The sequence below is a fragment of the Rhinatrema bivittatum genome, chromosome 2 (genome assembly GCF_901001135.1).
Source record: "Rhinatrema bivittatum chromosome 2, aRhiBiv1.1, whole genome shotgun sequence".
In the NCBI taxonomy this organism is placed as follows: domain Eukaryota; kingdom Metazoa; phylum Chordata; class Amphibia; order Gymnophiona; family Rhinatrematidae; genus Rhinatrema; species Rhinatrema bivittatum.
This window is the reverse complement of record NC_042616.1, coordinates 287,919,090-287,946,000: the sequence shown is the minus strand read 5'-3', so window position 1 is coordinate 287,946,000 and position 26,911 is coordinate 287,919,090. Positions and strand designations below refer to the sequence as shown.

Genomic DNA, 26,911 nt, shown 5'->3' with positions numbered 1-26,911 from the left:
TGAAAAGTTCAGCACCAAGGAGTTATCAATTGAAGCTGAAGTGAAGAAAGCTCAAAAGGTACGTGAAAAAATAATTTCTCACCAAGATAATAGTGGACACTTGGAGCAGACATTCAGTAGGGGTTATAAGAGCCAAAACTGACAATTCAAACATACATGAGATATATACAAAGGGACATTAGTGGCAGAGGGAGGGATATTTCTGCTCTTCCAGTACATTTTGCAAGATGTAATTTCCCATGTTAGGCAGTGCTTGGAATTTATACTATGGGACAATTATTTGATGAAGGCAAATTTATGTCGATTAGAGAGTTGTAGTGACCTACAGTGCTATCAATACCTCAGTTTTTCAATATTTCAGCTCAAGGCTTTGTTTACACAAGTTCCATTGAGGATGCTAAAGAGCAGAACCCTATCCACTTCTAAAAGCGTGGCCTCAGAATTGTTCCTTGGTATAGTTGGCACATGTGGAATCAAGCATTGGCTCTGGCACTAAGCATTCTGGTACATGGAGCAAACAATGGCTGAAGAAAAGAACATCTAAGGAGACCAGCTAACATCCATTAGAATAGGAGTGGGCAACTCCAGTTCTCTAGTGCTGCACGTCAGTTGAGTTTCAAGATCTCTGCACTGAATTTGCACAAGATGCATTTGCATGTACTGCCTCTACTGCATGCAAATGTATCTCCTGCATATTCATTGTAGACATCCTGAATACCCAACTGACTCGCAGCACTCTAGAATTGTAGTTGCCTACTTCTCTGTTAGAAGGTAAAAATAACAGATGTATGTATCAGAATCCACCCTCAAAAAACGTACTTCATGAAACTAAGAGGAGTAGGATCAGAGAACCGGGAAGGATCAATAAGTCACCATAAAGCGTAGGTGAAGTCATCTGACCGTGCTGACACAGACCTAGTTCTCAATAAAGACTTTACATAGCATGTACGGGAGTCCCCATGTATGTGCTTGCCTCATGAGCTCCGCAGTTTCTTTCAGAGCTTCAACTTTAATGAGGTAGTCAACTCTCCAGGAAAGTGGGCAGATGTTAATATGGCAATCCTGCTGTCTACGGAGAACCCTGTTTACATGTAAGCAAACCTGAATTATCTATCAACAAGCAGGCATGAATAAGCCATAATGTGTGGGGAGTCACAAGTTGAGGATTGTAGCGAACGGTCTCCAGAACTGAACACAGTATCCAGATGAGGCCTCAGCAATGACGTGTCTAGGGCCACTATCACAATGGTGAGATCTCATCTGGAATACTGTGTTCAGTTATAGAGGCAAAATAGAAGCAGTCCAGAGAAAGGTGACCAAAATGGTGTTGGGTTTGTACCAAAAAAGCTGAGACTAAAGGACCTAAATATGTATACCCTGGAGGACAGAAGAGACAGGAGGGATATGATGCATACTTATAAAATACCTGACAGCATAATTTCATCCAGGTTTCAATCAGCAGGAAAGTGAGATCAGATATTCTCACCTGAGCCCAAGTCTTTGGCTCACATGTAGAGCTAAAGCCTCAGATCAGACATTTTCCAATGTGTTTCAGATTTTTTTTCCAGTCTTGTTTGAAATTATTAGCTGGCTCCTGCAGCATAAGAAATGTAGTTCAGAAAGCTACATTTCCACCTATGCAAATGGTCTTGGTCTTCTCAAATACCTTATATGGATGCTAGTTAGTGAAAAACAATTGTACCTTTTATCATAGAGCTAGCCAACTAATTACTTAATTGCCATTCTTGCCAAAGTTTCTTTTTTGAGCACCAAAAACAAAGTACTCCTCAGAAAACCATGAACAGCAGGAAGAGGAGGTAAAACAGGAACGAATTGCTTCATAATCATTATTACTTTTATTTACATTTAGAAAGATGGAACTTAAACCAATAAAACCAAATGAAACTTGTACAGAAATCTTTTTAATTTGTTTTTGTTTTATTCATCACACATTAAAAAAAATGAAACACACTATACAAATGTTCGTTTTGTTTGTTTTTTTTTATAGCAGATTACACATAGGTCCATTCAGACTTGCTCTCAAAGTGCTGCCAACATTTATAGGTGCTGCCTGTGACAGCCATTTATCATACGGCCAATGTAATAGATTTAAATGCAGAGAGGCAGTAGCATGCAACCCCCGATGTTGGTGGTTTGATTTCCTTTCTGTTTTTAAATTAGGTTAAATGGCGTCGGTGTCCTTATTTCCATATTTACATACTTGAAATAGATCAATCCTGAGCAGTTCCAATGTAAATCTGATGGGAGTCCTAGTCTCAAGTTCTTTAAAAAGGGAGGTCCAAATGGCAGCACGCTGGCTGCTATGAAGTCCGGTTGTTTTCATTCCTTCCATCGCATACTGTAACTATTTTCTGAGTGTCACACAAAAGAAGTTTATCACCCAGACAACTGCTAAAAAATAAAAACGTTAAGCCAAGTAACTGTACGTGTCCTTTTCCCCGTCCACACGCTCCAGATATTCCTTCTCATCAGAATGTCAATGCATTTCTAGAGAATTAAAAAAAATTAAAAAAAGGGAAAAAAATAAATAAGGTGTTTTTTTTTTTTTTTGCATAAGACTACAGGAACACACATGAAAACCATTTTTGCCTACTAAGAAGTTTGGTGGATGGCTGGGAGAGTTTAAGCATTCTGGTACATAAAGTAGCAAGGTCAAGAAGCTGTTATTTACAGGTCACACAAGCCTAAGGAGATAACCTTCACGTTCCACCAGAAAATAGTACAAAATGTTTCCATTCACTTTCTTCCCCCTTCACAATTTTTATATTCAGAAACCCTCCATCCACCACACTAATTGGCACAGTACATTCCCCGTCTTTTGTTGTCCTAACTTAGCACAGAAATGACTGGTCATTTGTTACTATGATTGCATTTGGAATGTAAATGTAAAAAAAAAAAAAAAAAAGACCACATTTGAAGCACAGTTCCAAACTCCAACAGTGAAACACTAATATTAAACTAGGCAGCAAAGTCTGTAAACCAGATAGTTTTGAAGAAAGGTGAATGAAAACTTGACATGCATTCACAGAATACTGAAGCCTGGGACATCAACCTTATTTAATAGAAAATGCACTACCTAGTACTACTATAAATATCATACATATTTAAAACCTATACTTTTTGGGAAAGATGGCTTCATTTTAAACAAACAAAATAAAACCAATTTTGGCTTAAGGTTGGATAAAATGTAAAATGAAAAAGAAAACAAAATCCAAACCTTTCACTTATATTATGATTAGAAGTAAAAGCCCATCCAAGGATAAGGAAATACTGTTAAGTGCATAACTGAGATGTGTGGTAGTAGAGAGCAGGCTGGGTACAAGTGTACTGTATTGTAGTAGAGAGAGGAATAGACAATTTAGAGAGAGGAAGAGAGAGCGGGGAAGAGCTGGAGAGTAAAGCCAGAGAGCTCAATTTTCATAGAGGGGCAGAGCTGGAGAGGATAGGAAGGAAAGAGATGGTGATGATGATGCAAGTGCAGGGCAATTGTCCTCTTTATTATAGTTAGATTATATCAAATAAGGACCATCATAAATTAACTCACAGAAAAAAACAAGTTTGTATAGAGTCCAACAGCATAAAGATCATACAAGAGACTAAATGCTCAGTAGAATCTATATGGGTAGAAATCTCATGTGTTTTGGGCAAGGATATAGTGATAGGAGTATATTACCATCGACCTGGCCAAAATGATCAGACAGATGATGAAATGTTAAGAGACATCAGGGAAGCTGGTTTGGCAGTGCAGAAATAATGGGAGATTTCAATTATCCCAATATTGACTGGGTAAATGTAATTCTTAGATTTAGATTTTAATTAATTTATGAATTGCCTAACACAAGAGGACTAAGGCGATGTACAAAGGAACATACATAATAAAATGTAAAAACATCAGGGTATGCTAGAAACATAAAATTCCTGGATGGAATAAATGAGGGCTTCATGAAGCAATTGGTTCAGGAACCGAGAGAGGGAGCTATTGTAGATTTAGTGGAATGCAGGATTTGATGAGAGAAGTAACAGTGGTGGGGCCACTTGGCAATAGTGATCATAACATGATCAAATTTGAACTAATGACTGGAAGGGGGACAATATATAAATCTACAGCACTAACACTAAATTTTCAAAAGGGAAACTTTGATAAAATGAGGAAAATAGTTAGAAAAAAACTGAAAGATGCAGCAGCAAAGGTTTAAAGTGTACAACAGGCATGGACATGTTTAAAACTACAATCTTAGATGGCGCAGTCCAGATGTATTCCACGTATTAAGAAAGGTGGAGGGAAGAGCAAAACGATTACCAGCATGGTTAAAAGGTTAGGTGAAAGAGGCTATTTTAGCCAAAAAAAACAAACAATCCTTCAAAAATTGGAAGGAGGATCCATCTGAAGAAAAATAGGAAAAAGCAAAAACATTGTCAAGTTAAGTGTAAAACATTGATAAGGCAGGCTAAGAGAATTTGAAATGAAGTTTGGCCATAGAGGCAAAAACTCATAATAAAAACCTTTAAAAATATATCCGAAGCAAGAAACCTGTAAGGAAGTTGGTTGGACCATTAGATGACCGAGCAGCTAAAGGGGCAAATTTTTAAAGGGCTGCGTGTGCATGTTATATAAATCAGCGCGTCCGTGTGAGTGCGCTGGGAATTGCGTGCACTTTTAAAAATCTACCCCTTAGGGAAAATAAAGCCATTACAGAAAGACTAAATGAATTCTCTTTGCTTCTGTGTTTACTATTGAGGATATTGCGTAGATATCGGTTTCAGAGCATGTTTTCAAGGGTGATGAGTCAGATGAACAAACAAAATTTCTGTGAGGCTGGAAGATGTAGTAGGCCAGATTGACAAATTAGGTAGCAAATCATCTGGACCAGATGGTATGCACCACAGGGGTTCTGAAGAATATAAAAAATGAAATTTCAGATACTATTAGTTAACATTTGTGACCTGTCAATTAAAATCATCCATTGTACCTGAAGACGGGAGGGTGGCTAATGCAACCCCAGGTATTTAAACAGAGCTCCAGGGGCAATCCGGGAAACTATAAACAGTGAGCCTGACTTCAGTGCTGGGTAAAATAGTTGGAAAATCTTCTAAGATGAGATTTGTACAATGTTCTCCTCCAACCTAGCTTGATGGACTCTCTACCTGGGCAACATCAGCTAGGTTGAGAGAACATTGTACAAATCTCATCTTTGTGTGTTTCCTCACTCCGAAGGACATCAAATCTTTACAAGAGAGCACTGTTCTGTTTGTACGTCTCACTCTGCATGGAAAGAGTGGCCCTTACACCCCACACTACTACCTAAACCTTACCACGAGTTACTAGGTGGGCCTCCTATAGTATACTCCTATCACTATACCCTTGCCCAAAACACTTGACATTTCTACCCATATAGATTCTACTGAGCATTTAGCCTCTTGTATGATCTTTATGGCGTGTTGGACTCTATACAAACTTGTTTTTTTGTGCAGTTAATTTAGGACCTTGTAGATAGGCTCTCTCTCTCTGGTGAAATGAGAATTTGCGCGATTATTGATATTACCACAAAGTGCGAAAAGTTAACACATTTTGCAGTAATACTTATGTGAAGTGCTAAGATAACGCACATTGCAATAAATAGGCTATTACCATAAAACACCCCCCCTTTTTATATTGCATGCGATATTTACTGCTTTTTGATAAATCTAGGCCTAATTTTGTTAATAATATTAGGGCTTTAAATGGCTCCTTGGTTAGGACCACAGCAGAAATAGGGGAGTGTTGAACTGTTTTTATCAAGATTTATACACTGAAGAGCTCCAGATTTAGGTTTGCCAAACTGATTTTTTTGGCAAATCTGACCCTGCCTCGGTTATCTTCCTCCCAGTAGACAATTTGAATCAGACCAATCTGTGCAGGAGATTTCACATTATAAATGAGCTGAAACTGCATAAGTCTCCTGGCCCTGATGGGTTGAACTCTTTGTTTTATAGGTCGATTAGGAAACCCATTGTCCACTCAACCGGGTTATAACAGAGTCTGTGTAGGTTAGCGGCTAGCAACTCTTTTGTCTACAACCCGGGAGGGATGTAATGGATCTGGGTTCCTATAAGGCCTATCCTCTCTGCTGTTAAGATTTATGCTAAGGCCTATCTCTCTGCATTTAAGATTTATGCTAAGGTTCTGGCCAACAGACCAAAACATCTCTTACCAGATTTGATTTCCTCTGCATAGACAGGTTTGTGTTTTTGTAAGAAACCTAACAATAACATTCAGCATTTATTATTGGTGTTGGAACTTTGTCATAATCCAGAGAGTGGAAATCCTCTCTTGATTAATTTGAGGCAGAAAAAGGCCTTCGAAAGGGGTGGCTTGGGAATATTTATTTATGTCCTTACCGGCTTTTGGGTTTGGGAAAAACTTCTTGTCTGCTGTTCAAGTGTAATATTAATCTACCCAGGTTTTTATACTGTGTTAATGGTATGACTTCTCCATTGTTTACTTTGGGGAGAGGAACAATAACAGGGCTGGCCCGTATACCTGCTTTTATTTAACTTTAGAACCTTTGGTATGTAAAATCATGCAGGATACGGCCCATCACTGGGATACTTCTTGGTTCCACTGAGTTAAAGTTCCTACTGTTTGTAGATGATATGTGATGGTATTAATTAAGGGCTAGGACTACTTTACATTGCTGTTAAAGAATATTTATAAATTTGGTTCCTTCTCTGGTTTAAAATTGAATTTGTCCAAGTCAGAGGCTCTGGACATTGGTGGACACTTACGTGCCTTATGTCCAATTTCTCTCTTACATGGGCAAAATATACGGTTAAATATCTAGGGGTCGAAATACACAAAACTCTGAGCACTTGGTATCAATGTAATATTACATCTTTGCTACAGGATTTTTAGGCAGAAACATTCATAGTTGGAGATATTTTCCATTATCACTACGGGTCGTATGGTCTTGTTAAAATGATCTTGCTGCTCAAATTATTGTTTTAGCTTCAAATGGTTACCACCCTTTTTTCTTTGCAGAGAAAGGATATTCTACTCTTTCAAAAAAGTGTGGCTTCAGTTCTTTTGGAATTTTAAACAGGCCCAATTGAGGTTCTCCATTTTCTCAACTCCTAAAGATATGGTGGGTTGAGGTTTGCACAACTTCAGTTTCATAACATAGCTTGCCTTTTGCAATTCTTCGGGAATGGATAAACCCACAGTCTGCTTCCAACAATTTTATGGTGGCGGATCGAACAAGAGTTTGTGCAGCCTTACCACATAATGTATCTACTACTTCACCATGTTTTAACCTTCCATATTTTTTCATATCTTTATTAATAATTCCATGAAGAAAGGTTGGCGTTTTCTACGGTACATTTTGGACTTCCCTGGTATTGTCCCCTTTTTTGCCTTTGTGGGAAACCTTCAGTTTCTGTCTAGTTGGGGAATGAAAACTACTCCGTTTTCTAAGGCGAGGTTGGTTTATATTCTTTCATTTATTAATCTTCAGGATGGGAAGATTCGTTCTTTTTCCAATTGTTGTCAACATCTTTCCCTTTCAGCATCAGATTTTTTCCAGTATTTACAAATTGCCAGTTACATGAAGGCACTGCTGGTGACTGATTTTAGAAGTCTGACGAATGGCCCACTTCAAAGATGTATGCATCTGTCTGCCAGGTCGAAGGTCTCCGTATCATTATTTTATAAATTTTTGTATTTGTCTACTTGCTATACTACTTATTCTCACTTAGCAAATCTCTGGGAGAAGGATCTTGATTGCTTGCTTACAGAGTATGAGCTCTGTGACTGTGACCATCAGGTGGGACAAGCAGCGACAGGGGCAATGACATTGGGAAAATTCATGCAAAAAAAGTTTGCATACAACTGTCTTATGGCCACAGAAAACTTATATGGCAGGTTTATGCAATATAAGTCCCAATGTTGTCTTAAATATTCTCAACACAAAACTACCTTACTGCAATGTTTATGGAGTATACAGTAATACACAAATTTTGGAGGGGGGCTATTAGAAATTTCTTTTCTGCTATTAAAGTATCTGTTTCCATGTGGTCTTCAACCTTTTGTCTTTTGGGCCATATATGGTTTTGTCTGTAAAGCTATCAGATTCTATGCTTATTACGAAAGTATGTCTTGTTGCACTACGTTTAATTTGACTAATTGGTAAAATGATTTCAATCCGACTGTTGATCAGTGGTCATCCTTTATGTTGGACTTATATTTGATGGAGCCCCAATCTCTGCTGAAATCCTCAATGAAGAAGGAGAGCAGCTAATTATAGTATTTGGGTGCCCTTTGTGAAATCGCTACCGAAAGAACTGAAGATTATCCTCCATTCATCTAAGAGACTTTGAGAGTGCACACTACTTAATATAGCAATATAATTAGTATTTCTTTGTATTTCTTGGTTCTTTTAATTCAACGTCAGAGTATAGGGTGGGGGGAGGTTGGGAGTGGAAGCGGAAGGGGAGTGGGGAGTTCTGGGGAGAACATAAAGGTGTATTTCTTGTTTCATGTGACCATTTGTATATAGTTTGGTTTATTTGAAAACCCCAATAAAAATTTTTCCATAAGTGCAAGTTATTTTGATTTTTCATTTGAGATCATTCACTTCAAACCAGGAAACATCTGAAAACTGTTGTCAGGATTTAAGCTTCATATCCAAGGGCAAAATGAAGAAAACCAAGTTATTAATGGAAAGCCTCAAATTGGACAGAATATAAAAATAAAACCCTACATTTTTGCTCTCAGCTATTCTGAGAATTTTCCAAGGCTTGATTCTAGTCTGTTTGCTTTTTTTTTGTGTGTTAATTAAAATAAAAAAATTCCTGGAAAAACTTTTTACATCAGTCAGAATTTAGGCATAAAACAATCAATTTCTAATATCTTTGTTTTAAATTTTGCATGATACACAGTTCTTGTTAGCTACCACATACCTTAATGACAGGAACTCGTGGTTTGAACCTAGAAGAGAGCTGTGTTAGCACTTCTCCAAGCAATTGCTGGTGCTTTAGAACCTTCCCTCATTTTCATAATTCTCACAATGGCAGCCTGAGGGGAAAATACTCAATTTAGCATATGCACATATAAAAATATGTACAACCAATTAAATTCTCACTGTAACTAAGCTGTTGTCAGTGCCAAAATGCCAGGAGCCAAAGTTAGTGTTTGTAAACAAGTGAAAGATCTGGACTTGACAGAGCTGATGTCATAGAACGTTAGTTGTTGAAAATATGCACAAGAGATTTTAGCAGTTCTGCAGGTGAAGTCCAAACTGTGTGCTTGCTTTGGAAGCTGGTACAGTATGGGCACCATTCATAGCCTGTGATAACAGCTCTGCACACCATTCACCCTTGTAGTGGTTTTTAGACTTTGTGTTCAGCAGTATAAGCAAACACTCAGATATTTCCCCATATAACTGACAACTTATTACTGTATCTCAGAAGTAATACAGTAAAAGCCCTATTATCCAGCATGCATGGGGTAACAGGTGGCGCTGGTTGATCAAATCAGTATCTGAGTCTTCTGCTTCCTGCTATAGGCAGCAGCTGCAAGGAACAAAGGATGGGCGGGGGGTGGGAAGCAGAGATGGGGGGTGGCATGGTCAGAACACACAGCAGAGCAAAGCTACTCTGTTTCCCTAATCTAAACCCCGTCCTTCTCCTGTAACTCTCTCACCAAATTCCCAGGTAACAGCTACTTTGAGCGTTCCAGATATGTGCTGGGTAATGCGGCTTTGCTCTATAATAGTTTCCTTTATTGATTTACATTAGTTATTTAGACTGCAACCCTTATTTGGTTTAGAACTAGCCATGATAAAACTGTACTGCTGCCCTCAGAAAATGGCATAATCTGTATTGCTTGAGAAACCCTCTCAATCCTTTGTATATATTTTTTTTACCAGTTGAAATTCCTTTGTCATATCTTCTGCAAACCTTTTTTCCTGTTTTGATCCCCAAATATCCTCCCTTTGGCTAACTGCCTCTCGATATTCCCCATCCCAACACCAAATTCATGAATATAAACTGCCCTCTTCTATTCTTTTTCCATAAACTCACCACATTTAAACATGCTTAGGAGAAGGTGGGCTCGGGTCGCTACCTCGGCCCACCCATGACGGCAGCGCGCGAGCGAAAGCGGCAGCGAACCACGCAGGAAGGCTAGGCAGGGACGGGGAGGCGGGGCGACCAAGGGTTAGGTGCGCGCCGGCGGCTCCCGAGGATGACGTCGACGGCCCCATAAAGGGACCGCAGTGAGCAGAGGGCGTTCCTGTTTTGGATCGCCAAGCAGAGAACAGAGCAACAGAGAACAAGCAACAGGCAAGGGCAACGCCGACGAAGGACAAACCCGGCAGTTCTCAATTTTGCATTCTAAGCAGTAAGATTAAAAAAAAAAATAAAAAAAAAATATATTGAATTAAATTTTGTTTGTGTTAAATGTAACATATTGGTAGCAAATTTTCAAAAGCCATTTATGCGTTTAAAGTGCACTTACGCAGTAAAATCTATTGACAAATTCATAGCATATCTGTATGCAATTTTAGAAAAGCCCACTTACAATGGGTAAAGGGCATTTACATGTGTAAAATCTAGTGTTAGAGTGCGTAAATGCTGTTGAAAGTTACACCTTAATGTTTTGCTATTAATCTTCAAGCTCTGGCTTTTAAAACAGTGAATGCTGGTTGCCGAGACTCTCCTGCTATGCTTTATTATAGCTTTTAAAAACAACTCTTTCAGCATAAATGAAGGAAATGAAAATTATCAACTCACTGTCAAAGTCTCCAAAAGGCTAAAAGTTACATTGTGAAAATAAGATGCTTGGCGCAGCACTTCATTTTTATGAACACAAAGAGCTTTCAGATTGCCAACAAGGGTCTATTTAGAGGTCCCTTCAATCCACAGTGGGCCTCTTAAGTGAAGTACGCGAGAGAGCTATTCCAGCGCTGGCCCCAAAACTCTGGAATACTCTCAGCTGCAGAAGCGCTGCATGCAACAGACGTCAAAACTTTTAAGAAGGATCTAAAGACATGGCTTTTTGAAAATGGCATTCATGAATTAACTTTTATCCAAGCCCCTCCCCATTGTCTTGTTTGATTTACTGTAATGTGCACATAAAAATGTATGTTTTTAGACTGTGAACAGTTTTGGACTGTTATGGAATGGCGATATAAATAATTTGTAAATTAAATAAAATATGCACACCTCTGCTCTGACACCTTCCGATGACATCAGTCCAGTTTTCTGCTCCTACCCAGCCCCCAAGATTCTTCTCATTACACCTATATGGTGCACAGGCTCAGGACATCAGGCACTGATGCAAAGATGGAGTCCAAACTGAACTAGCTGTATTTAATTAGGAGGGTAAAACTATTCTAACAAGAAGACTAAGGAGATGTGACCTGAAGTATCAGAGCAGAGGAACTTTGCACAGTTTCATTTTCAGCAATTTTTAGTAGTAAAGGAATACTTAAAAAGAATACTTAACACTCCCACGTCTTATCCAGAATTGGCAGTAAAGACTGACAATGAACAGAAACAAATAAGACCTTACATATTGGGACAAGACAGCATTTTTAAGATAAATTATTTTGACTACAATTAAGTGCATACAGATGCAGAGACTTTGGAGGCTACGAAACATACGTTTGATTCCCTGACCAAAAATGTGCACATTTAGTGGGACTTTATTTTTTCGGGAGTCCTACTAAGGGTAACAACTGAAGGCATTTTAGACATTTGTCAAAAACCTTTGTCCTAAGGTAGGAAAATCTTATTTGTGGACCGTTGTATTTTTAAAACTGCAAAAATGAAAAGGCACCCCCAACCACAAGAAAAATGCTATACCAAGGAAAAGTGTCTGGTAACTTACAGGTCATAGACAATACCATTATCCATTATATCAAAAGACATGATGGTAAGAAAGGCTCTAGGGAATCACTCACAGGAGTGTTAGAAACAATGTTTAAATCACTGGCCTCCAAAAATGGAAAGCAGACACATTTATTTGGAAATGTGCTGTATAATACTGAAAATTAGTAGTGCAAATGTTGAGCTTTTACCATGAGGTCCCCATAATACCTGAATTTATAAAAAAAAAAAAAATGCTTCCAAGAGCAGGCACCCACTTTCCTAGACTTTTTCTAATTTTGTTGTGCATATACACATTTCCCAAGGGGATACTGACTGATATGAAATTGCAGGATTACTCATGAACGTTTAAAAGAACATTGCTTTTCAGATTTCTGGCGTAGAAATGGGTCTGAATGGGAATGACTGCCATGAAATCATCACAGAATATACAGTTTTGAAGGGGGCACTGGTTCATCGTGGATAGATTATAGCTTGCTTGGGGAGAGTGACTCCACCAGACCTCTCTGGTACATTCCACAACGTCTGGATGCATGCCACAATCACTTCTGAAAGAAAAGGGAAGTCTTGAACCTCTGCAGCCAACTTCCCACAAATTTGTTTGCACAAAACTAGGATCTCCAGAAAAGAATATATGATTAATTCCAGGAGGTTGCTTAAAGAATTTGGTCTAGTAAGGTACAAATAAGGCAAGTCAATATTTTGCAACTCACGTATTATTACACACTATGGGAGTCATTTTGTTAACAGCCCACCTAAATTAGGTGGCAAATCCCCAGGAAAGTTGCACCAAATTTCAAAGCAGACTTACATATATGTTTGCTTTAAAAATTAGCCCACAAGGTCTACCCACATACCTGGTATTATGTGTATGGAACTTTTTGGGTTACATTTACATGAATATTTTTGAAAATCCAAAATTGTGTGTGTGTAAGTCCAAACCCCTCCCCAACTCTGCTCCCAATTACACTTTCACTCAAATCTGGGTAAACCTAGGCACAAATGGGACATATCCATATAAGTTTAGCTGCAAAGTGGGTGGGCAATTTTGTAACAAGCAACAGTTTTACCCACAGATATGTCTTTGAAAATTCCCCTATGTGCTTTAGAAGGAAAGCTTTATACAGTGAGTTATTTTAGAATATCACATTAATTTACCTGGCTTTCCTTACTTCTAAAGTTTCAATGGATTACTTTTTTTTTTAAGGGAAAAAAATTATTAAAAAGTGATGAGATGGCTAGCAATTTTTATAAGATAGACCCATATATTCAGCCTGGAATTTCTCAGTCACCTGAATGAGTAGTTTTCTGTCTTCCTCAATATTCTTGTGCGTTGTTTCTTGCTCCTGTTTCTGTTCAGTCTTCATTGGCACGTTGATATTCACCCTTAACTTTTTACTGCCAGGAAAAGGAAATGTAAGCAAAATACTATCCTCATTCCACTAGGTAGAAAGGAGGCAGAGAAATAGAACAAAATATAGAAACATTTTATTACTCCCTGAACGCAAGATATTCCCAGAGAAGAGGAAGAAAATCTCTATCACAAATGTAATCATTAAAATATTAATGAAACAAATAGTGCATTCAAACTTACAGAATGAGTTTTATCTGATGGCCTATGTAATTATAAGCACATTTCCCGAGTGGGACCTGGCATAATCTTATAGGACGATACAGTAATCAGGCTAAGCTCAAAGTGCTTTGGCACTGTAAGGTTTACATTGAGTACCATGCAACGAAGCTATCATGACAATTCATATACTACTGATGGCATCAGTTATGTCATGCATAAAATAAATATTGTGGAATTACTAAGAAAAACTTATTACTTAGCAAGGAAGTAAAATGGAGAAATTACTTACCTGATAATTTCGTTTTCCTTAGTGTAGACAGATGGACTCAGGACCAATGGGTATAGTGTACTCCTGATAGCAGTTGGAGATGGATCAGATTTCAATCTGACGTCAGTCCTAGTACATATACCCCTGCAGGAAGTGCAGCTCTTCAGTATTCTCGAAAAGCAATTGTGGATATATGCGTGACTAAATAACTTGAACAACTTGGTTAACTTGAAGTGGTTGAGTTGGTTATAGCTGGAGACCGCCAGTGCCCTCAACCGAGAAACGTCGACACCCGATAGTATGGGTGTCCTAACTGGAGGGAAAGCTTGGCTTACCCATGATTATCTCGCTCTCGGGGATGTCGCCCAAGAATTCCATGACGACGACAGCCATGGGTGGGATGCTGAGTCCATCAGTCTACACTAAGGAAAACGAAATGATCAGGTAAGTAATTTCTCTATTTCCTAGCGTGTAGCAGATGGACTCAGGACCAATGGGATGTATATAAGCTACTCCCGAACCGGGTGGGAGGCTGTCCGTGGCCCACGTAGTACTGCCCTTGCGAATGCTATGTCCTCTCGAGCCTGAACATGCAGGCGGTAGAACCTGGAGAAGGTGTGGATGGAGGACCATGTCGCCGCCCAACAGATCTCGGCGGATGACAGCATCTTGGTTTCCGCCCAGGCACTGCCTGGGCTCTAGTGGAATGGGCCTTGACTTGCAAAGGCGGCGGCTTGCCTGCTTCTACATAGGCCGTTTTGATAACTTCTTTGATCCAGCAGGCTATGGTTGCCCGTGAGGCCGCTTCCCCTTGCTTCTTCCTGCTGTGAAGGACAAATAGATGGTCCGTCTTTCAAACGGATTCTGACCTTTCCAGGTATCGGACTAGGAGTCTGCAGACATTGAGGTGGCGCGAGATTCTTCCGGATCCTTATGCTCATCTGGTGAGATGGTTTGGTTGAGATGGAAGTGAGAAACTACTTTGGGGAGGAAGGACGGGACCGTGCATAACTGAATGGCTCCCGGAGTGAGTCTGAGGAACGGCTCCCGGCAGGACAGTGCTTGTAGCTCAGAGATACGACAGGACGAACAGATTGCTACCAGGAAGGACGTTTTCAATGTTAATAGTTGTAGGGACAGGCCGCAGAGAGGTCTGAAGGAGCCTGCTAAGAAGTCTAGGAGTAGGTTGAGGTTCCATAGAGGCACCGGCCACTTTAGGGGTGGTCGGATCTGCTAGACTCCTTTCAGGAAGCGGGAGATGTCCGGATGAGAGGCTAGGCTACCGTCCTCACTCTTGGTTCGGTAGCATGACAATGCGGCCAACCTGTACCTTGATGAAGTTGAGAGACAATCCCTTCTGTAGGCCGTTCTGCAGGAATTCCAAAATCGTGGGAATTTTGACTAACCGTGGGATGATGTCACAGTCCTCACACCAGGCTTCGAATACTCTCCAAAACCTTATGTATGTTAGGGATGTGGAGAACTTGCATGCTCGGAGCAGGGTGTCAATTACTGCCCCCGAGTATCCGCTCTTTCTCAGGCGAGTCCTCTCAATGGCCAGACCGTAAGAGAGAATCTAGCTCGGTCCTCGTGGAGGATCGGCCCTTGGAGCAGATCCCTGTGTGGTGGAGCGGGAGAGGGCTCTCTGTCAGTAGCCTTCGCATTTCTGCGAACCACGGCCTTCTTGGCCAGTCCGGGGCCACTGGAAGTACTGGTCCCTTGTGGTGTTCTATCTTGTGCATAATTCCGCCCAATAGGGGCCACGGCGGGAAGGCGTATAGTAGGGTTTCCTGTGGCCAGGTCTGTACCAGGGCATCGATTCCCTGGAACTGTGGTTCCCGTCTGCGGCTGAAGAAGCTGGGCACTTGGGCGTTGGACCGGTTTGCCAGGAGGTCCATGGTTGGTGTTCCCCAACGGTTTACTATCAACTGGAAGGCTGTGGTCGACAGACTCCATTCTCCTGGGTCTAGACTTTCTCTGCTGACGGAATCCGCAGCGACACTGTCTTTCCCTGCAATGTGGGCGGCCAACATCTCTCGAAGGTTTGCTTCCGCCCACGTCATTAGGGGGTCTATTTCCAGAGACACCTGTTGGTTTCTGGTTCCTCCCTGACGGTTGATGTAGGCCACTGTTGTGACATTGTCCAAGATGACTGTGACTGCTTTGTTCCAGAGTCTGTTACCGAACCGTAGGCAGGCTAGTCTGACTGCCCGTGCTTCTAGGCGGTTGATGTTCCATCCTGACTCTTCTTTGTTCCATTGCCCCTGGGCGGTCAGCTCCTGGCAGTGTGCTCCCCATCCTTATAGGCTGGCGTCCGTGGTGAGCAGGATCCAGGTCAATGAGGATAGCCTCACTCCCTGGCTCAGATGGCCTTCTTGTAGCCACCATCGTAGTTGGTTCCGAACTTTGTCCGGGAGCTGTAGACGAACTGTGTAGTTCTGGGACAGCGGGTTCCATCATGACAGTAGAGAGCGCTGTAGGAGTCTAATGTGAGCCCTTGCCCATGGCACTACTTCCAGTGTGGATGCCATGAGGCATCCACACTGGAAGTAGTGCCATGGGCAAGGGCTCACATTAGACTCCCATGCTGTGGGATGAAGCTCGCTCAACAGGGTTCGCAACTGGGTCATCAGTTTTGATCTCCTTGTCGGTTGTCAGGATGTCTGTCTTGTTTGGTGTTGAATCGAACTCCCAGGAATTCTAGATATTGGGAGGGCTGCAGACAGCTCTTGTTTGTTTTGATCACCCACCTGAGGCTCTCCAGTAGAGATTTTTTTTTTATGTTTTAACAATTTTTGTTGGCAACCATAAGAAAGAAACAATGCATAGTACATATCTGAATATTTGACTATCATAGAAATAACAGTAGGCTATGCTTAATATATATCAGGCATAAAGTGTTATCATCAATAATTGGCACCAGCTTTGTACCCAAATAAAGTAAGCCTTGCCCTTCCTCCACCCCCCCCCCCCCACGACCAGACCTGAATCATTCTTGAGGTTGAGAACACATTGAGTAATGTAGTAGTATAAAATAAAATACAATAGCGTGCTTTAAAGAAGGAACAGCCACAGAAGAGCTACAGTGAGATTGTCAAAAAGGGCAGTGAGGGATTGCAAAACAGTGGATTATCCCAGTTCCTTGGATAATTCGATTTTACGATCTCCTATAGCAGAACAGTTGAATGTTAGAAGCTTTAGCTGGGGAGTTAAGGTTTGGAGACCAATATAGTCACACCATAGACCCAGAGATCTATGAAGTCTCAATCAACCATGTGAGAAAATAGTTATAACATTATGTCTCCTTGACCATCAATCCAAATGCGATATGGTTCCCAGACCTTCTGGAAAACTTCCATTTGATCCTGATGTAAAGCTGTGAGCTTACCCAGTTGAAAATATGAATGTAAGCGTAGTTGAATATTTGCCAAAGATGGAGCGTTTTCTTTCTTCCAATGTTGCACAATATCTGCTCTCATTGATTTTACAAGTTTTTATTGCAATTTCTGCATGTTTTGTTTAAGTTCTGTAAGTGGTAGGCCGAGCAACGCATGCCATGGGTTAACACTTATAGAGACTTTAATAACCTGAGCTACCCACTCAAATACCCTCTGCCAGCATTCAATGATCTTGGGGCACTCCTACCATATGTGATAATATGTACCCATTTTCCCGCAACCTCTCCAGCAGGTATCAGGTATGTTGGGTGAAAACTTATAGAGAGCAACTAGTGTATAATGCCAGCAATATATTAATTTATAGCAGTTTTCTTGAAGTCCTGCTGAAATAGAATTTTTACAAGCTGCAGAGTATATCCTTTCCCAGTCTTTGTCTTCCAGAGAATCTTGAAAATCCGCTTCCCATAATGTCCTATGCCTTTGTATCCCTAGTCTTCCTTTGATGAGGGCATACATTTTTGAGATAGCTCCTCTGATTAATGAGGCATTCTTACAGAAAGTTTCGAAGAGGGTGCCCTTTGTTCTGAGAACGCTCTCCCTCACCCCTTTAAGGATAAAGTGATACACCTTAGCATACAGAAGAAAATCAATATTTTCAAGGGCATATTTAGTACACAGTTGTTCTTTAGTCAGCATAGCATTTTGCTGATATACATGCCCCAGCTTACTTATGCCAGCCTTTTCCCCACAGCTGATGAGCCTTGGAGCGGTCACGAATTGACACTATTAAGTTAGTGAATAAATGTGTCATCAGTGAGTACTGCTCCGGTCCCACCAATATTGGTTTCCAGAGTCGCCACACCCGTAAGGTAGTTTGTAATACAAATGGCAAAAATAGGTTCTCACCACGCGATGTCTGAGGCTGCCAGGGGAGCGCATCAATTGGGAAATGGCCTAGTTGCGCTCGTTCCAGCTTAACCCATTGTGGAATATCCCTTGTACTGTGAAGCGCCACCAAGGCTCTCAATTGCGCTGCGCAGTAATACCACGCCAGATTTGGTAATTGTAGACCCCCCCTAATTTTAGGCTGATATAATGTAGCCCTAGCAACCCTTGGGGGCCTCCATCGCCAAATGAATTCGCATAGCATTTGTTGCCATTGTTTAAGTAATATAGAGGGTATATATATATAGGAATTGTGGTGAAGAAATATAGAAAACGTGGGAGAATATTCATCTTAATAATGGACAATCTCCCAAGCCAGGAGTGGGTATATTCTAACCATTTGTCCAGATTCTCTCGAATAGTATCAATAAGAGGTCAGAAGTTTAGATCATACAATACATTAGTGTGCGATCCCAACCTTATCCCTAAGTATTTAAGAGAAGTGGTAGCCCATTTAAAGGGAAAACGTTGCTGTAATTCATTGACTACCTGGGGTGGCAGAGTCAGATTGAGGAATTCTGACTTTTCAAAATTAATTTTCATTCCTGATATTGCCGTGAATTTGTCCAGTTCATCCATGACACCCTGCAGTGACCTCTCCGGTTCGGTAAGAGTAAACATGACGTCAGCAAATAGAGATATCTTAAATTGGTCATTCCCCTTAATCACCCCTCGGAGACCTTCTGTTCCCCTTATCCCGATTGCAAATGGTTCAAGAAATAAAGCAAACAACAAAGGGGAAAGTGGGCAGCCCTGGATAGTCCCCCTCTGAATGGTGAAGGGCATCCCATAGCTTCCATTGACTTTAACCCTAGCTGCTGGTTTTTCATACAGTTTACGAATCCGAGAGATAAAGGGAGCCCCAAACCCCATTGCTTGTAGGGTATGAAATAAAAACTCCCAGTGAATTAGATCAAATGCCTTTTTGGCATCCAGAGCAGCTTTTAAACTAGAACAAAGGGGAAAGCCGACAGTCGCTCAGCAGCGCATGGTTCGGAGAGAGGTATCTTTAAAGGATACTAATGATGCATTAGAATTAGGGCATCCCGACAGTGAGGTTCCAATTATTAGAAAAGTAGTCCAAGTGCCTGTAACTAAAAACTCACCTGAGCTAAAAAATTCTAACTTATCCCTATCAATTAAAATGCAGAATAAAAATACAAACAAAAAACAAACTTTGAAATGTTTATATGCTAATGCCAGAAGTCTAAGAAGTAAGATGGGAGAATTAGAATGTATAGCAGTAAATGATGACATAGACTTAATTGGCATCTCAGAGACATGGTGGAAAGAGGATAACCAATGGGACAGTGCTATACCGGGGTACAAATTATATCGCAATGACAGAGAGGAGCACGCGGGAGGAGGTGTGGCGCTTTATGTCCGGGATGGCATAGAGTCCAACAGGATAAACATCCTGCATGAGACTAAATACAAAATTGAATCTTATGGGTAGAAATCCCTTGTGTGTCAGGGAAGACTACAGTGATAGGGGTATACTACCGTCCACCTGGTCAAGATGGTGAGATGGACAGTGAAATGCTAAGAGAAATTAGGGAAGCTAACCAAATTGGTAGTGCAGGAATAATGGGAGACTTCAATTACCCCAATATAGACTGGGTAAATGTATCATCGGGTCACGCTAGAGAGATAACGTTCCTGGATGGAATAAATGATAGCTTTATGGAGCAATTGGTTCAGGAACAGACAAGAGAGGGAGCAATTTTAGATCTAATTCTCAGTGGAGCACAGGACTTGATGAGAGAGGTGGGTGGGGCCGCTTGGCAATAGTGATCATAATATGATCAAATTTGATTTAATGACTGGAAAAGGAACAGTGTGCAAATCCAAGGCTCTCATGCTAAACTTTCAAAAGGGAAACTTTGATAAAATGAGAAAAATTGTTAGAAAAAAACTGAAAAGAGCAGCTACAAAGGTAAAAAATGTCCAAGAGGCGTGGTCATTGTTAAAAAATACCATTCTAGAAGCACAGTCCAGATGTATTCCAAACATTAAGAAAGGTGGAAAGAAGGCAAAACGATTACCGGCATGGTTAAAAGGGGAGGTGAAAGAAGCTATTTTAGCCAAAAGATCTTCATTGAAAAATTGGAAGAAGGATCCAACAGAAGAAAATAGGATAAAGCATAAACATTGGCAAGTTAAATGTAAGACATTGATAAGACAGGCTAAGAGAGAATTTGAAAAGAAGTTGGCTGTAGAGGCAAAAACTCACAGTAAAAACATTTTTAAATATATCCGAAGCAGAAAGCCTGTGAGGGAGTCAGTTGGACTGTTAGATGATCGAGGGGTTAAAGGGGCACTTAGAGAAGATAAGGCCATCGCGGAAAGATTAAATGATTTCTTTGCTTCGGTGTTTACTGAAGAGGATGTTGGGGAGGTACCCGTAATGGAGAAGGTTTTCATGGGTAATGATTCAGATGGACTGAATCAAATCACGGTAAATCTAGAAGATGTGGTAGGGCTGATTGACAAACTGAAGAGTAGTAAATCACCTGGACCGGATGGTATACACCCCAGAGTTCTGAAGGAACTAAAAAATGAAATTTCAGACCTATTAGTAAAAATTTGTAACTTATCATTAAAATCATCCATTGTACCTGAAGACTGGAGGATAGCAAATGTAACCCCAATATTTAAAAAGGGCTCCAGGGGCGATCCAGGAAACTACAGACCGGTTAACCTGACTTCAGTGCCAGGAAAAATAGTGGAAAGTGTTCTAAACATCAAAATCACAGAACATATAGAAAGACATGGTTTAATGGAACAAAGTCAGCATGGCTTTACCCAGGGCAAGTCTTGCCTCACAAATCTGCTTCACTTTTTTGAAGGAGTTAATAAACATGTGGATAAAGGTGAACCGGTAGATATAGTATACTTGGATTTTCAGAAGGCGTTTGACAAAGTTCCTCATGAGAGGCTTCTAGGAAAAGTAAAAAGTCATGGGATAGGTGGCGATGTCCTTTCGTGGATTGCAAACTGGCTAAAAGACAGGAAACAGAGAGTAGGATTAAATGGGCAATTTTCTCAGTGGAAGGGAGTGGACAGTGGAGTGCCTCAGGGATCTGTATTGGGACCCTTACTGTTCAATATATTTATAAATGATCTGGAAAGAAATACGACGAGTGAGATAATCAAATTTGCAGATGACACAAAATTGTTCAGAGTAGTTAAATCACAAGCAGATTGTGATAAATTGCAGGAAGACCTTGTGAGTCTGGAAAATTGGGCATCCAAATGGCACCCTCTCCATTCCCCCTTTGAAAAAAGCCCACCTCTCCTCTACTAGGGACCGTGCACTATCCATTGCAGGCCCTAAACAATGGAACACCCTCCCTACCACTCTCAGGCTAGAGCCATGTTACGCCAAGTTCAGAAAAAAACTTAAAACATGGCTCTTCCGACAAGCCTACCCTGATTAAGTACACCGACTTCTGCAAGTATCTTGCCTACGCCTTGTATATTCCTGTAAATAGTCCGTTGCAGTTTTTTTTTTTTTTATTTATTGCTTTAATTCCTCCACCTCCTGCTCTTTGTATACTCCTCCTTGTTCGCCCTCCCTGTTCATTGTAATTTCTACCTTTAAAGTTACATTGTAAACCGGTATGATGTATGCATACTAATACCGGTATATAAAAGTTTTTAAATAAATAAATAAATAAATAAATAATGTGGATAAGTGCAAGGTGATGCATATAGGGAAAAATAACCCATGCTATAATTACACAATGTTGGGTTCCATATTAGGTGCTACAACCCAAGAAAGAGATCTAGGTGTCATAGTGGAAAACACATTGAAATCGTCGGTGCAGTGTGCTGCGGCAGTCAAAAAAGCAAACAGAATGTTGGGAATTATTAGAAAAGGAATGGTGAATAAAACGGAAAATGTCATAATGCCTCTGTATCGCTCCATGGTGAGACCGCACCTTGAATACTGTGTACAATTCTGGTCGCCGCATCTCAAAAAAGATATAATTGCGATGGAGAAGGTACAGAGAAGGGCGACCAAAATGATAAGGGGAATGGAACAACTCCCCTATGAGGAAAGACTAAAGAGGTTAGGACTTTTCAGCTTGGAGAAGAGACGGCTGAGGGGGGATATGATAGAGATGTTTAAAATCATGAGAGGTCTAGAACGGGTAGATGTGAATCGGTTATTTACTCTTTCGGATAGTAGAAAGACTAGGGGGCACTCCATGAAGTTAGCATGGGGCACATTTAAAACTAATCGGAGAAAGTTCTTTTTTACACAACGCACAATTAAACTCTGGAATTTGTTGCCAGAGAATGTGGTTAGTGCAGTTAGTATAGCTGTGTTTAAAAAAGGATTGGATAAGTTCTTGGAGGAGAAGTCCATTACCTGCTATTAAGTTCACTTAGAGAATAGCCACTGCCATTAGCAATGGTTACATGGAATAGACTTAGTTTTTGGGTACTTGCCAGGTTCTTATGGCCTGGATTGGCCACTGTTGGAAACAGGATGCTGGGCTTGATGGACCCTTGGTCTGACCCAGTATGGCATTTTTCTTATGTTCTTATGAGTACAGCAGGTAAACCATTGTGGTGCACGAGATCTATGATATCTACAATTTGGTGAACATTATAGCCGCCAAGTGGCCCGGTACAAATCCCACTTGGTCGTTATGTACTAACCCGGGCAATACCCCGTTCAGGCAAACAGTCATTACCCTTGCCAAAATCTTCAGGTCAAGGTTAATTAAAGATATTGGCCTGTAAGAGCTGCATTTAATAGGGTCCCTCCCTGGTTTGGCTACTACTGTGATGCCCGCGATGTTTGCATCAGCAGTGAAAGAAGAGCCCTCCAGTAATGAATTGGAAGCTTGGGTTAAGATAAAGCTTGGGTTAAGCCAGGATCAGGGCGAATTTACGGTAATATATTCCCGTGAACCCATCCATTCCTGGCGCCTTTCCGGACTTTAACTTTTTAATAGCCGCCAGTACCTCCTGGGGTGCAATGGGTTTATCTAGAAACTCTTTTTGTGTTGGAGTAAGTTGGGGCAGTTGGATTTCTCATAAGTAATCTTGTATAGCTCCCTGTGAAATGGAGGGGTCTTGTGAATACAATTGGGAGTAGAAGTCTGTAAAGGACTGGTGTATCTCTTCCGATGTGGTGACCAGTTGTCCCTGATTGTTGAGTACTTTGGCTACGACTGTTTGTGCCTGGGCCACCCTTAGTTGCCTAGCCAGGTACCTTCCCGCCTTATTACCTCCTTCGAAATGCTGCTGTATAAGTATGTTAAGGTAATGACTAATAGTTGTGTCCTCTAGAGATCTCAATTGATCCTGGACTGCTAGGATTTTCCGATAGAGCGCCTCTGATTTAGTGCTACTGTGACACTGTGTTAAGTTTGTGAGTTCCATTATTAGACTTGCTCTTTGGGCGTCCCTTTCCTTGTTACAGTACGCTTCTCGCGCTATGCAAGATCCCCATTGCCTTTGAGTATTCCCAAATTGTTAGTGGGGACATGCCTTCCGTTTGGTTATCCCTAAAGTAGTCCTTCAGTTGGCTCTCTATTTTGGCAGTAAAAGAAGTGTCTTTAAAAAGGCTGTCATTGTGCCTCCAAGTACGAAATTCCACTCCTGAGTCTCCCAAGCTACATGCCACCCACACTGGAGCGTGAACAGACCGTGTGATGTTATCGATGTCTGCCTTTTGGATCCTAGTTTGAATAGTGGAAGATATAAAAATATAATCAATCCTCGTATACGTAGCATGGGGACAGGAATAAAACGTGTATGAACGAGAGTGCGCATGTCTAGTCCTCCAAATATCTACTAGGCACCATTTTTCCATAATATCTCACCAAGCTCTTCTCCCTGCTGGGTTTGAGTTAGTGCCAGAGCTAGAATCCTGTGAGGGGTCCATCACTAAGTTAAAGTCTCCCCCCCAATAATAATTCCCCTTCCAGATGTTGTTGTAATAGACTATGAATTTAGCTTATAAAAGATGCTTGATGAGTGTTTGAGAAATACACATTAAGAAGTGTGACAGTCCGTTTGTCTATTTTAATTTTAACAAGGATATACCTGCCATTTGGATCACACTCAGAGTTTCTCATGGGCAAAGGATGAAGAGAATAGGATTCCCACCCCAGCATACCTATTTTCCTTTGTATTGGCTGCCCAAAAGGAAGTAGGAAATTGTGAAAAAACCAGCAGGCGCTTGTGATGTTTCCTGACCGAACACTATCCCGACTGCCTGTCTGTGAAGTTCTCTCTTAAATAGCAGGCGCTTCAGAGGTGTGTTTAATCCCTTAACATTTAGTGAAAACAATTTAGTCGCCATTTTTATCATCAATTTAAGTCCCTTTAACCATTTCTCCTCTGATATTGCATGTTCCCCGCCACCCGCAAGCCCCTGCCCCTTGATCCTTCCCTTTCTTAGACATTTCCCTGGTCCCCCTTCCACCTCAAGAGTAAGAGTTGCTATATAGCCAGTCGTGACAATATCCCAATTCCTCCTATGGGACATCCTTCTCCTGAAGGCCTGTAACATCCTATACAGAGCCAGACGCACTTATTCCTGCCCCACCTCCCCCCACGAGTCCTGTAACAAAACATGTATTTCTATTAGAGAGATAGCAATCCCTGTCATTTGTAACATAACAGAATGTAAAACCCACTAACAACCATATAACTTGTGCATAAACATCAGCAGTTAACAACCCGCCTCATGTCTGAACCTGTCTACCTGGCAAACCTCCGCCAGGGAACAGAATGTGACTTCATACCCCGTTTAGTGAGAAAGTGTTCGGAGGTAGGCACTCCTTCAACCTTAATCCGAATTTTGTGAGCGACTCTCCTCAGGTTGGTGTCGAAGCCGCTTACCCCCTTTCCCAGCTCTCTGCCAGCGGGGAGCCGTGTCTCGTGGTGGGATGGGGTCTGCCATTTTGGAAGGATGAAAAGAGACTGGGAGTTGAGCTTTAAGGAAGGCTGCTTCAGCCTCTGCTATGGAAGTGATCCTATATGTGAACCCCTGAACCTGGAAAGACAGTCCAAAGGGGTAGGTCCAACGATACCGGATTTTTTTCTCCCTCAAGGCAGCAGTTACCTCCCTTAGCTCATATCTTTTCTTGAGCGTAATCGGCACCAAATCCTGAAATAGGGATAGATGGTAGTTACGCCATGTGATGTCCTTCATCTGTCGGGACAGAACGTAGATACGCTCCTTCATAGGGAAACTGGTGAAACACAATACTATATCCCTGGGTTTTTGATCTCTGCGGGGTCCCAGGGTGCGATGCGCTCATTCAAAGCACACTTCAGGAGAGGCCTCCACGCCCTCCGTGGAGCCGTCTCCCCCTTGTAGTAGTATATAGGTACAGATTTGAGCTGCTACCTCCGTCACAGCCGCAAACTCTGGGGTTTCAGGGACCCCCCTAATCCTTAGGTTGTTCCTTCTGCTCCAGTTTTCCAGGTCTTCAATCTTAGTTTGAAGTGTTTTTATTTCAGTAGCCGAAGCTTCCTGCCGAGTCACCAGAGTGTTGATCGCGTCCCCGTGGCCATCTATGCGGTTTTCAGCGGCATCCACGTGATTCCCCATGACCGCCAAATCTTCTTTTAAAATCCGCCACCGACTCCATTATGTCCGCTTTATATTGTTTTAAGTCCACCCTTAAATCAGTGAACTATTGCCTGGCCTCCTCCCGAATGAGCAGGAATGTAAAATTCGCCGCCTCGGAGCCCTCCGGTTCGCGCGCGCTATCCGTTGGCTCTGCTGTGCCATCTTGCTCCAGGCCCTGAGGTTCGGCACCATCTTGGCCAGACTCTGTTGGATTTTTCATGTAGGAAAACTGGCGTAAGTCTGTCGGTTTTCATTTAGAAGTCATTTAGGTGTCCTGGTAGCACTGGCTATGTTGTTCGGGTGTTCTATTGCTTCAAAGTCGAGTGTAAATCGGCGAATTGACGGGGTTTAAGGCTCGTGGGAAGCGGAGCTGATCCGTTATGCGTCCTCTCGCATGAGATGCAAACAGCGCCCCCCCTCCAGTAGAGTTTTGACTCTGTTGGTCGCCTGGTGACTTTCCTCTGGGGATTTCGCCCTGATCAGCTAATCATCCAGATATGGGTGTAAGAGGATTCCTTCCTTCCTCAGTTTGCCGCCACTACCACCATGATTTTGGTGAACGTCCGGGGTGCTGTAGCTAACCCAAATGGTAGTGCCTGGAACTGGTAGTGATAGGTCCAGGATCGTGAAGCGTAGAAAATGCTGATGTTCTTGATGGACCGGAATGTGCAGATAGGCTTCCAATAGATCCAGGGATGTAAGGAATTCTCCTGGTTGTATCGCCCTTATGACCACGCGTAGGGTTTCCATGCAGAAGAGAGGAATCTTCAGGTGGCAGTTGAGCGACTTGAGGTCCAGGATGGCCCGGAACGTCCCTTCTTTCTTGGGGACGATAAAATAGATGGAATAGTGTCCAGTATTTATTTGTTGCGAAGGCACCGGTGTTATAGCCTCTAAGGCGAGTAATCTGGTCAGCGTAGCTTCCGCTGCCGTCCTCTTGGAGGGGTCGTGGGGAGGGGGATTTCACAAACTTATCTGGAGGGATGTGGTGAAAATCCAGATAATATCCCTCTCGAATGATGGCTAGGACCCACTTGTCCGAAGTTATCTCGACCCATCTTTGGTAGAATAGGGCAAGTCTGCCCCCTATGGTTTCTTCCCTTGGACGGTTCGGCTGGGACCTGGAACCGAGCCGGCTCCCTTTTTGTTGTGCTTGTTCCGAAAGGACTGGCTCCTGCCTGCGGGGCAAGCCACTTGATATGTGCTTCTGTATGGATTGAAGAGCTGTGATCCTCTGC

General features: G+C 41.7%; 1 protein-coding gene across 1 annotated transcript in view; it reads right to left on the bottom strand.

The window, feature by feature from the left end:
- CUL1 (cullin 1) overlaps positions 1 to 26,911 on the bottom strand; it is a 359,727-nt gene that overhangs the window by 65,670 nt on the left and 267,146 nt on the right. The window contains exon 20 of the mRNA XM_029589582.1: positions 13,179 to 13,284. Within this exon, the coding sequence (XP_029445442.1) occupies positions 13,179 to 13,284 (106 nt within the window). The remainder of the gene's footprint in view (positions 1 to 13,178; positions 13,285 to 26,911) is intronic.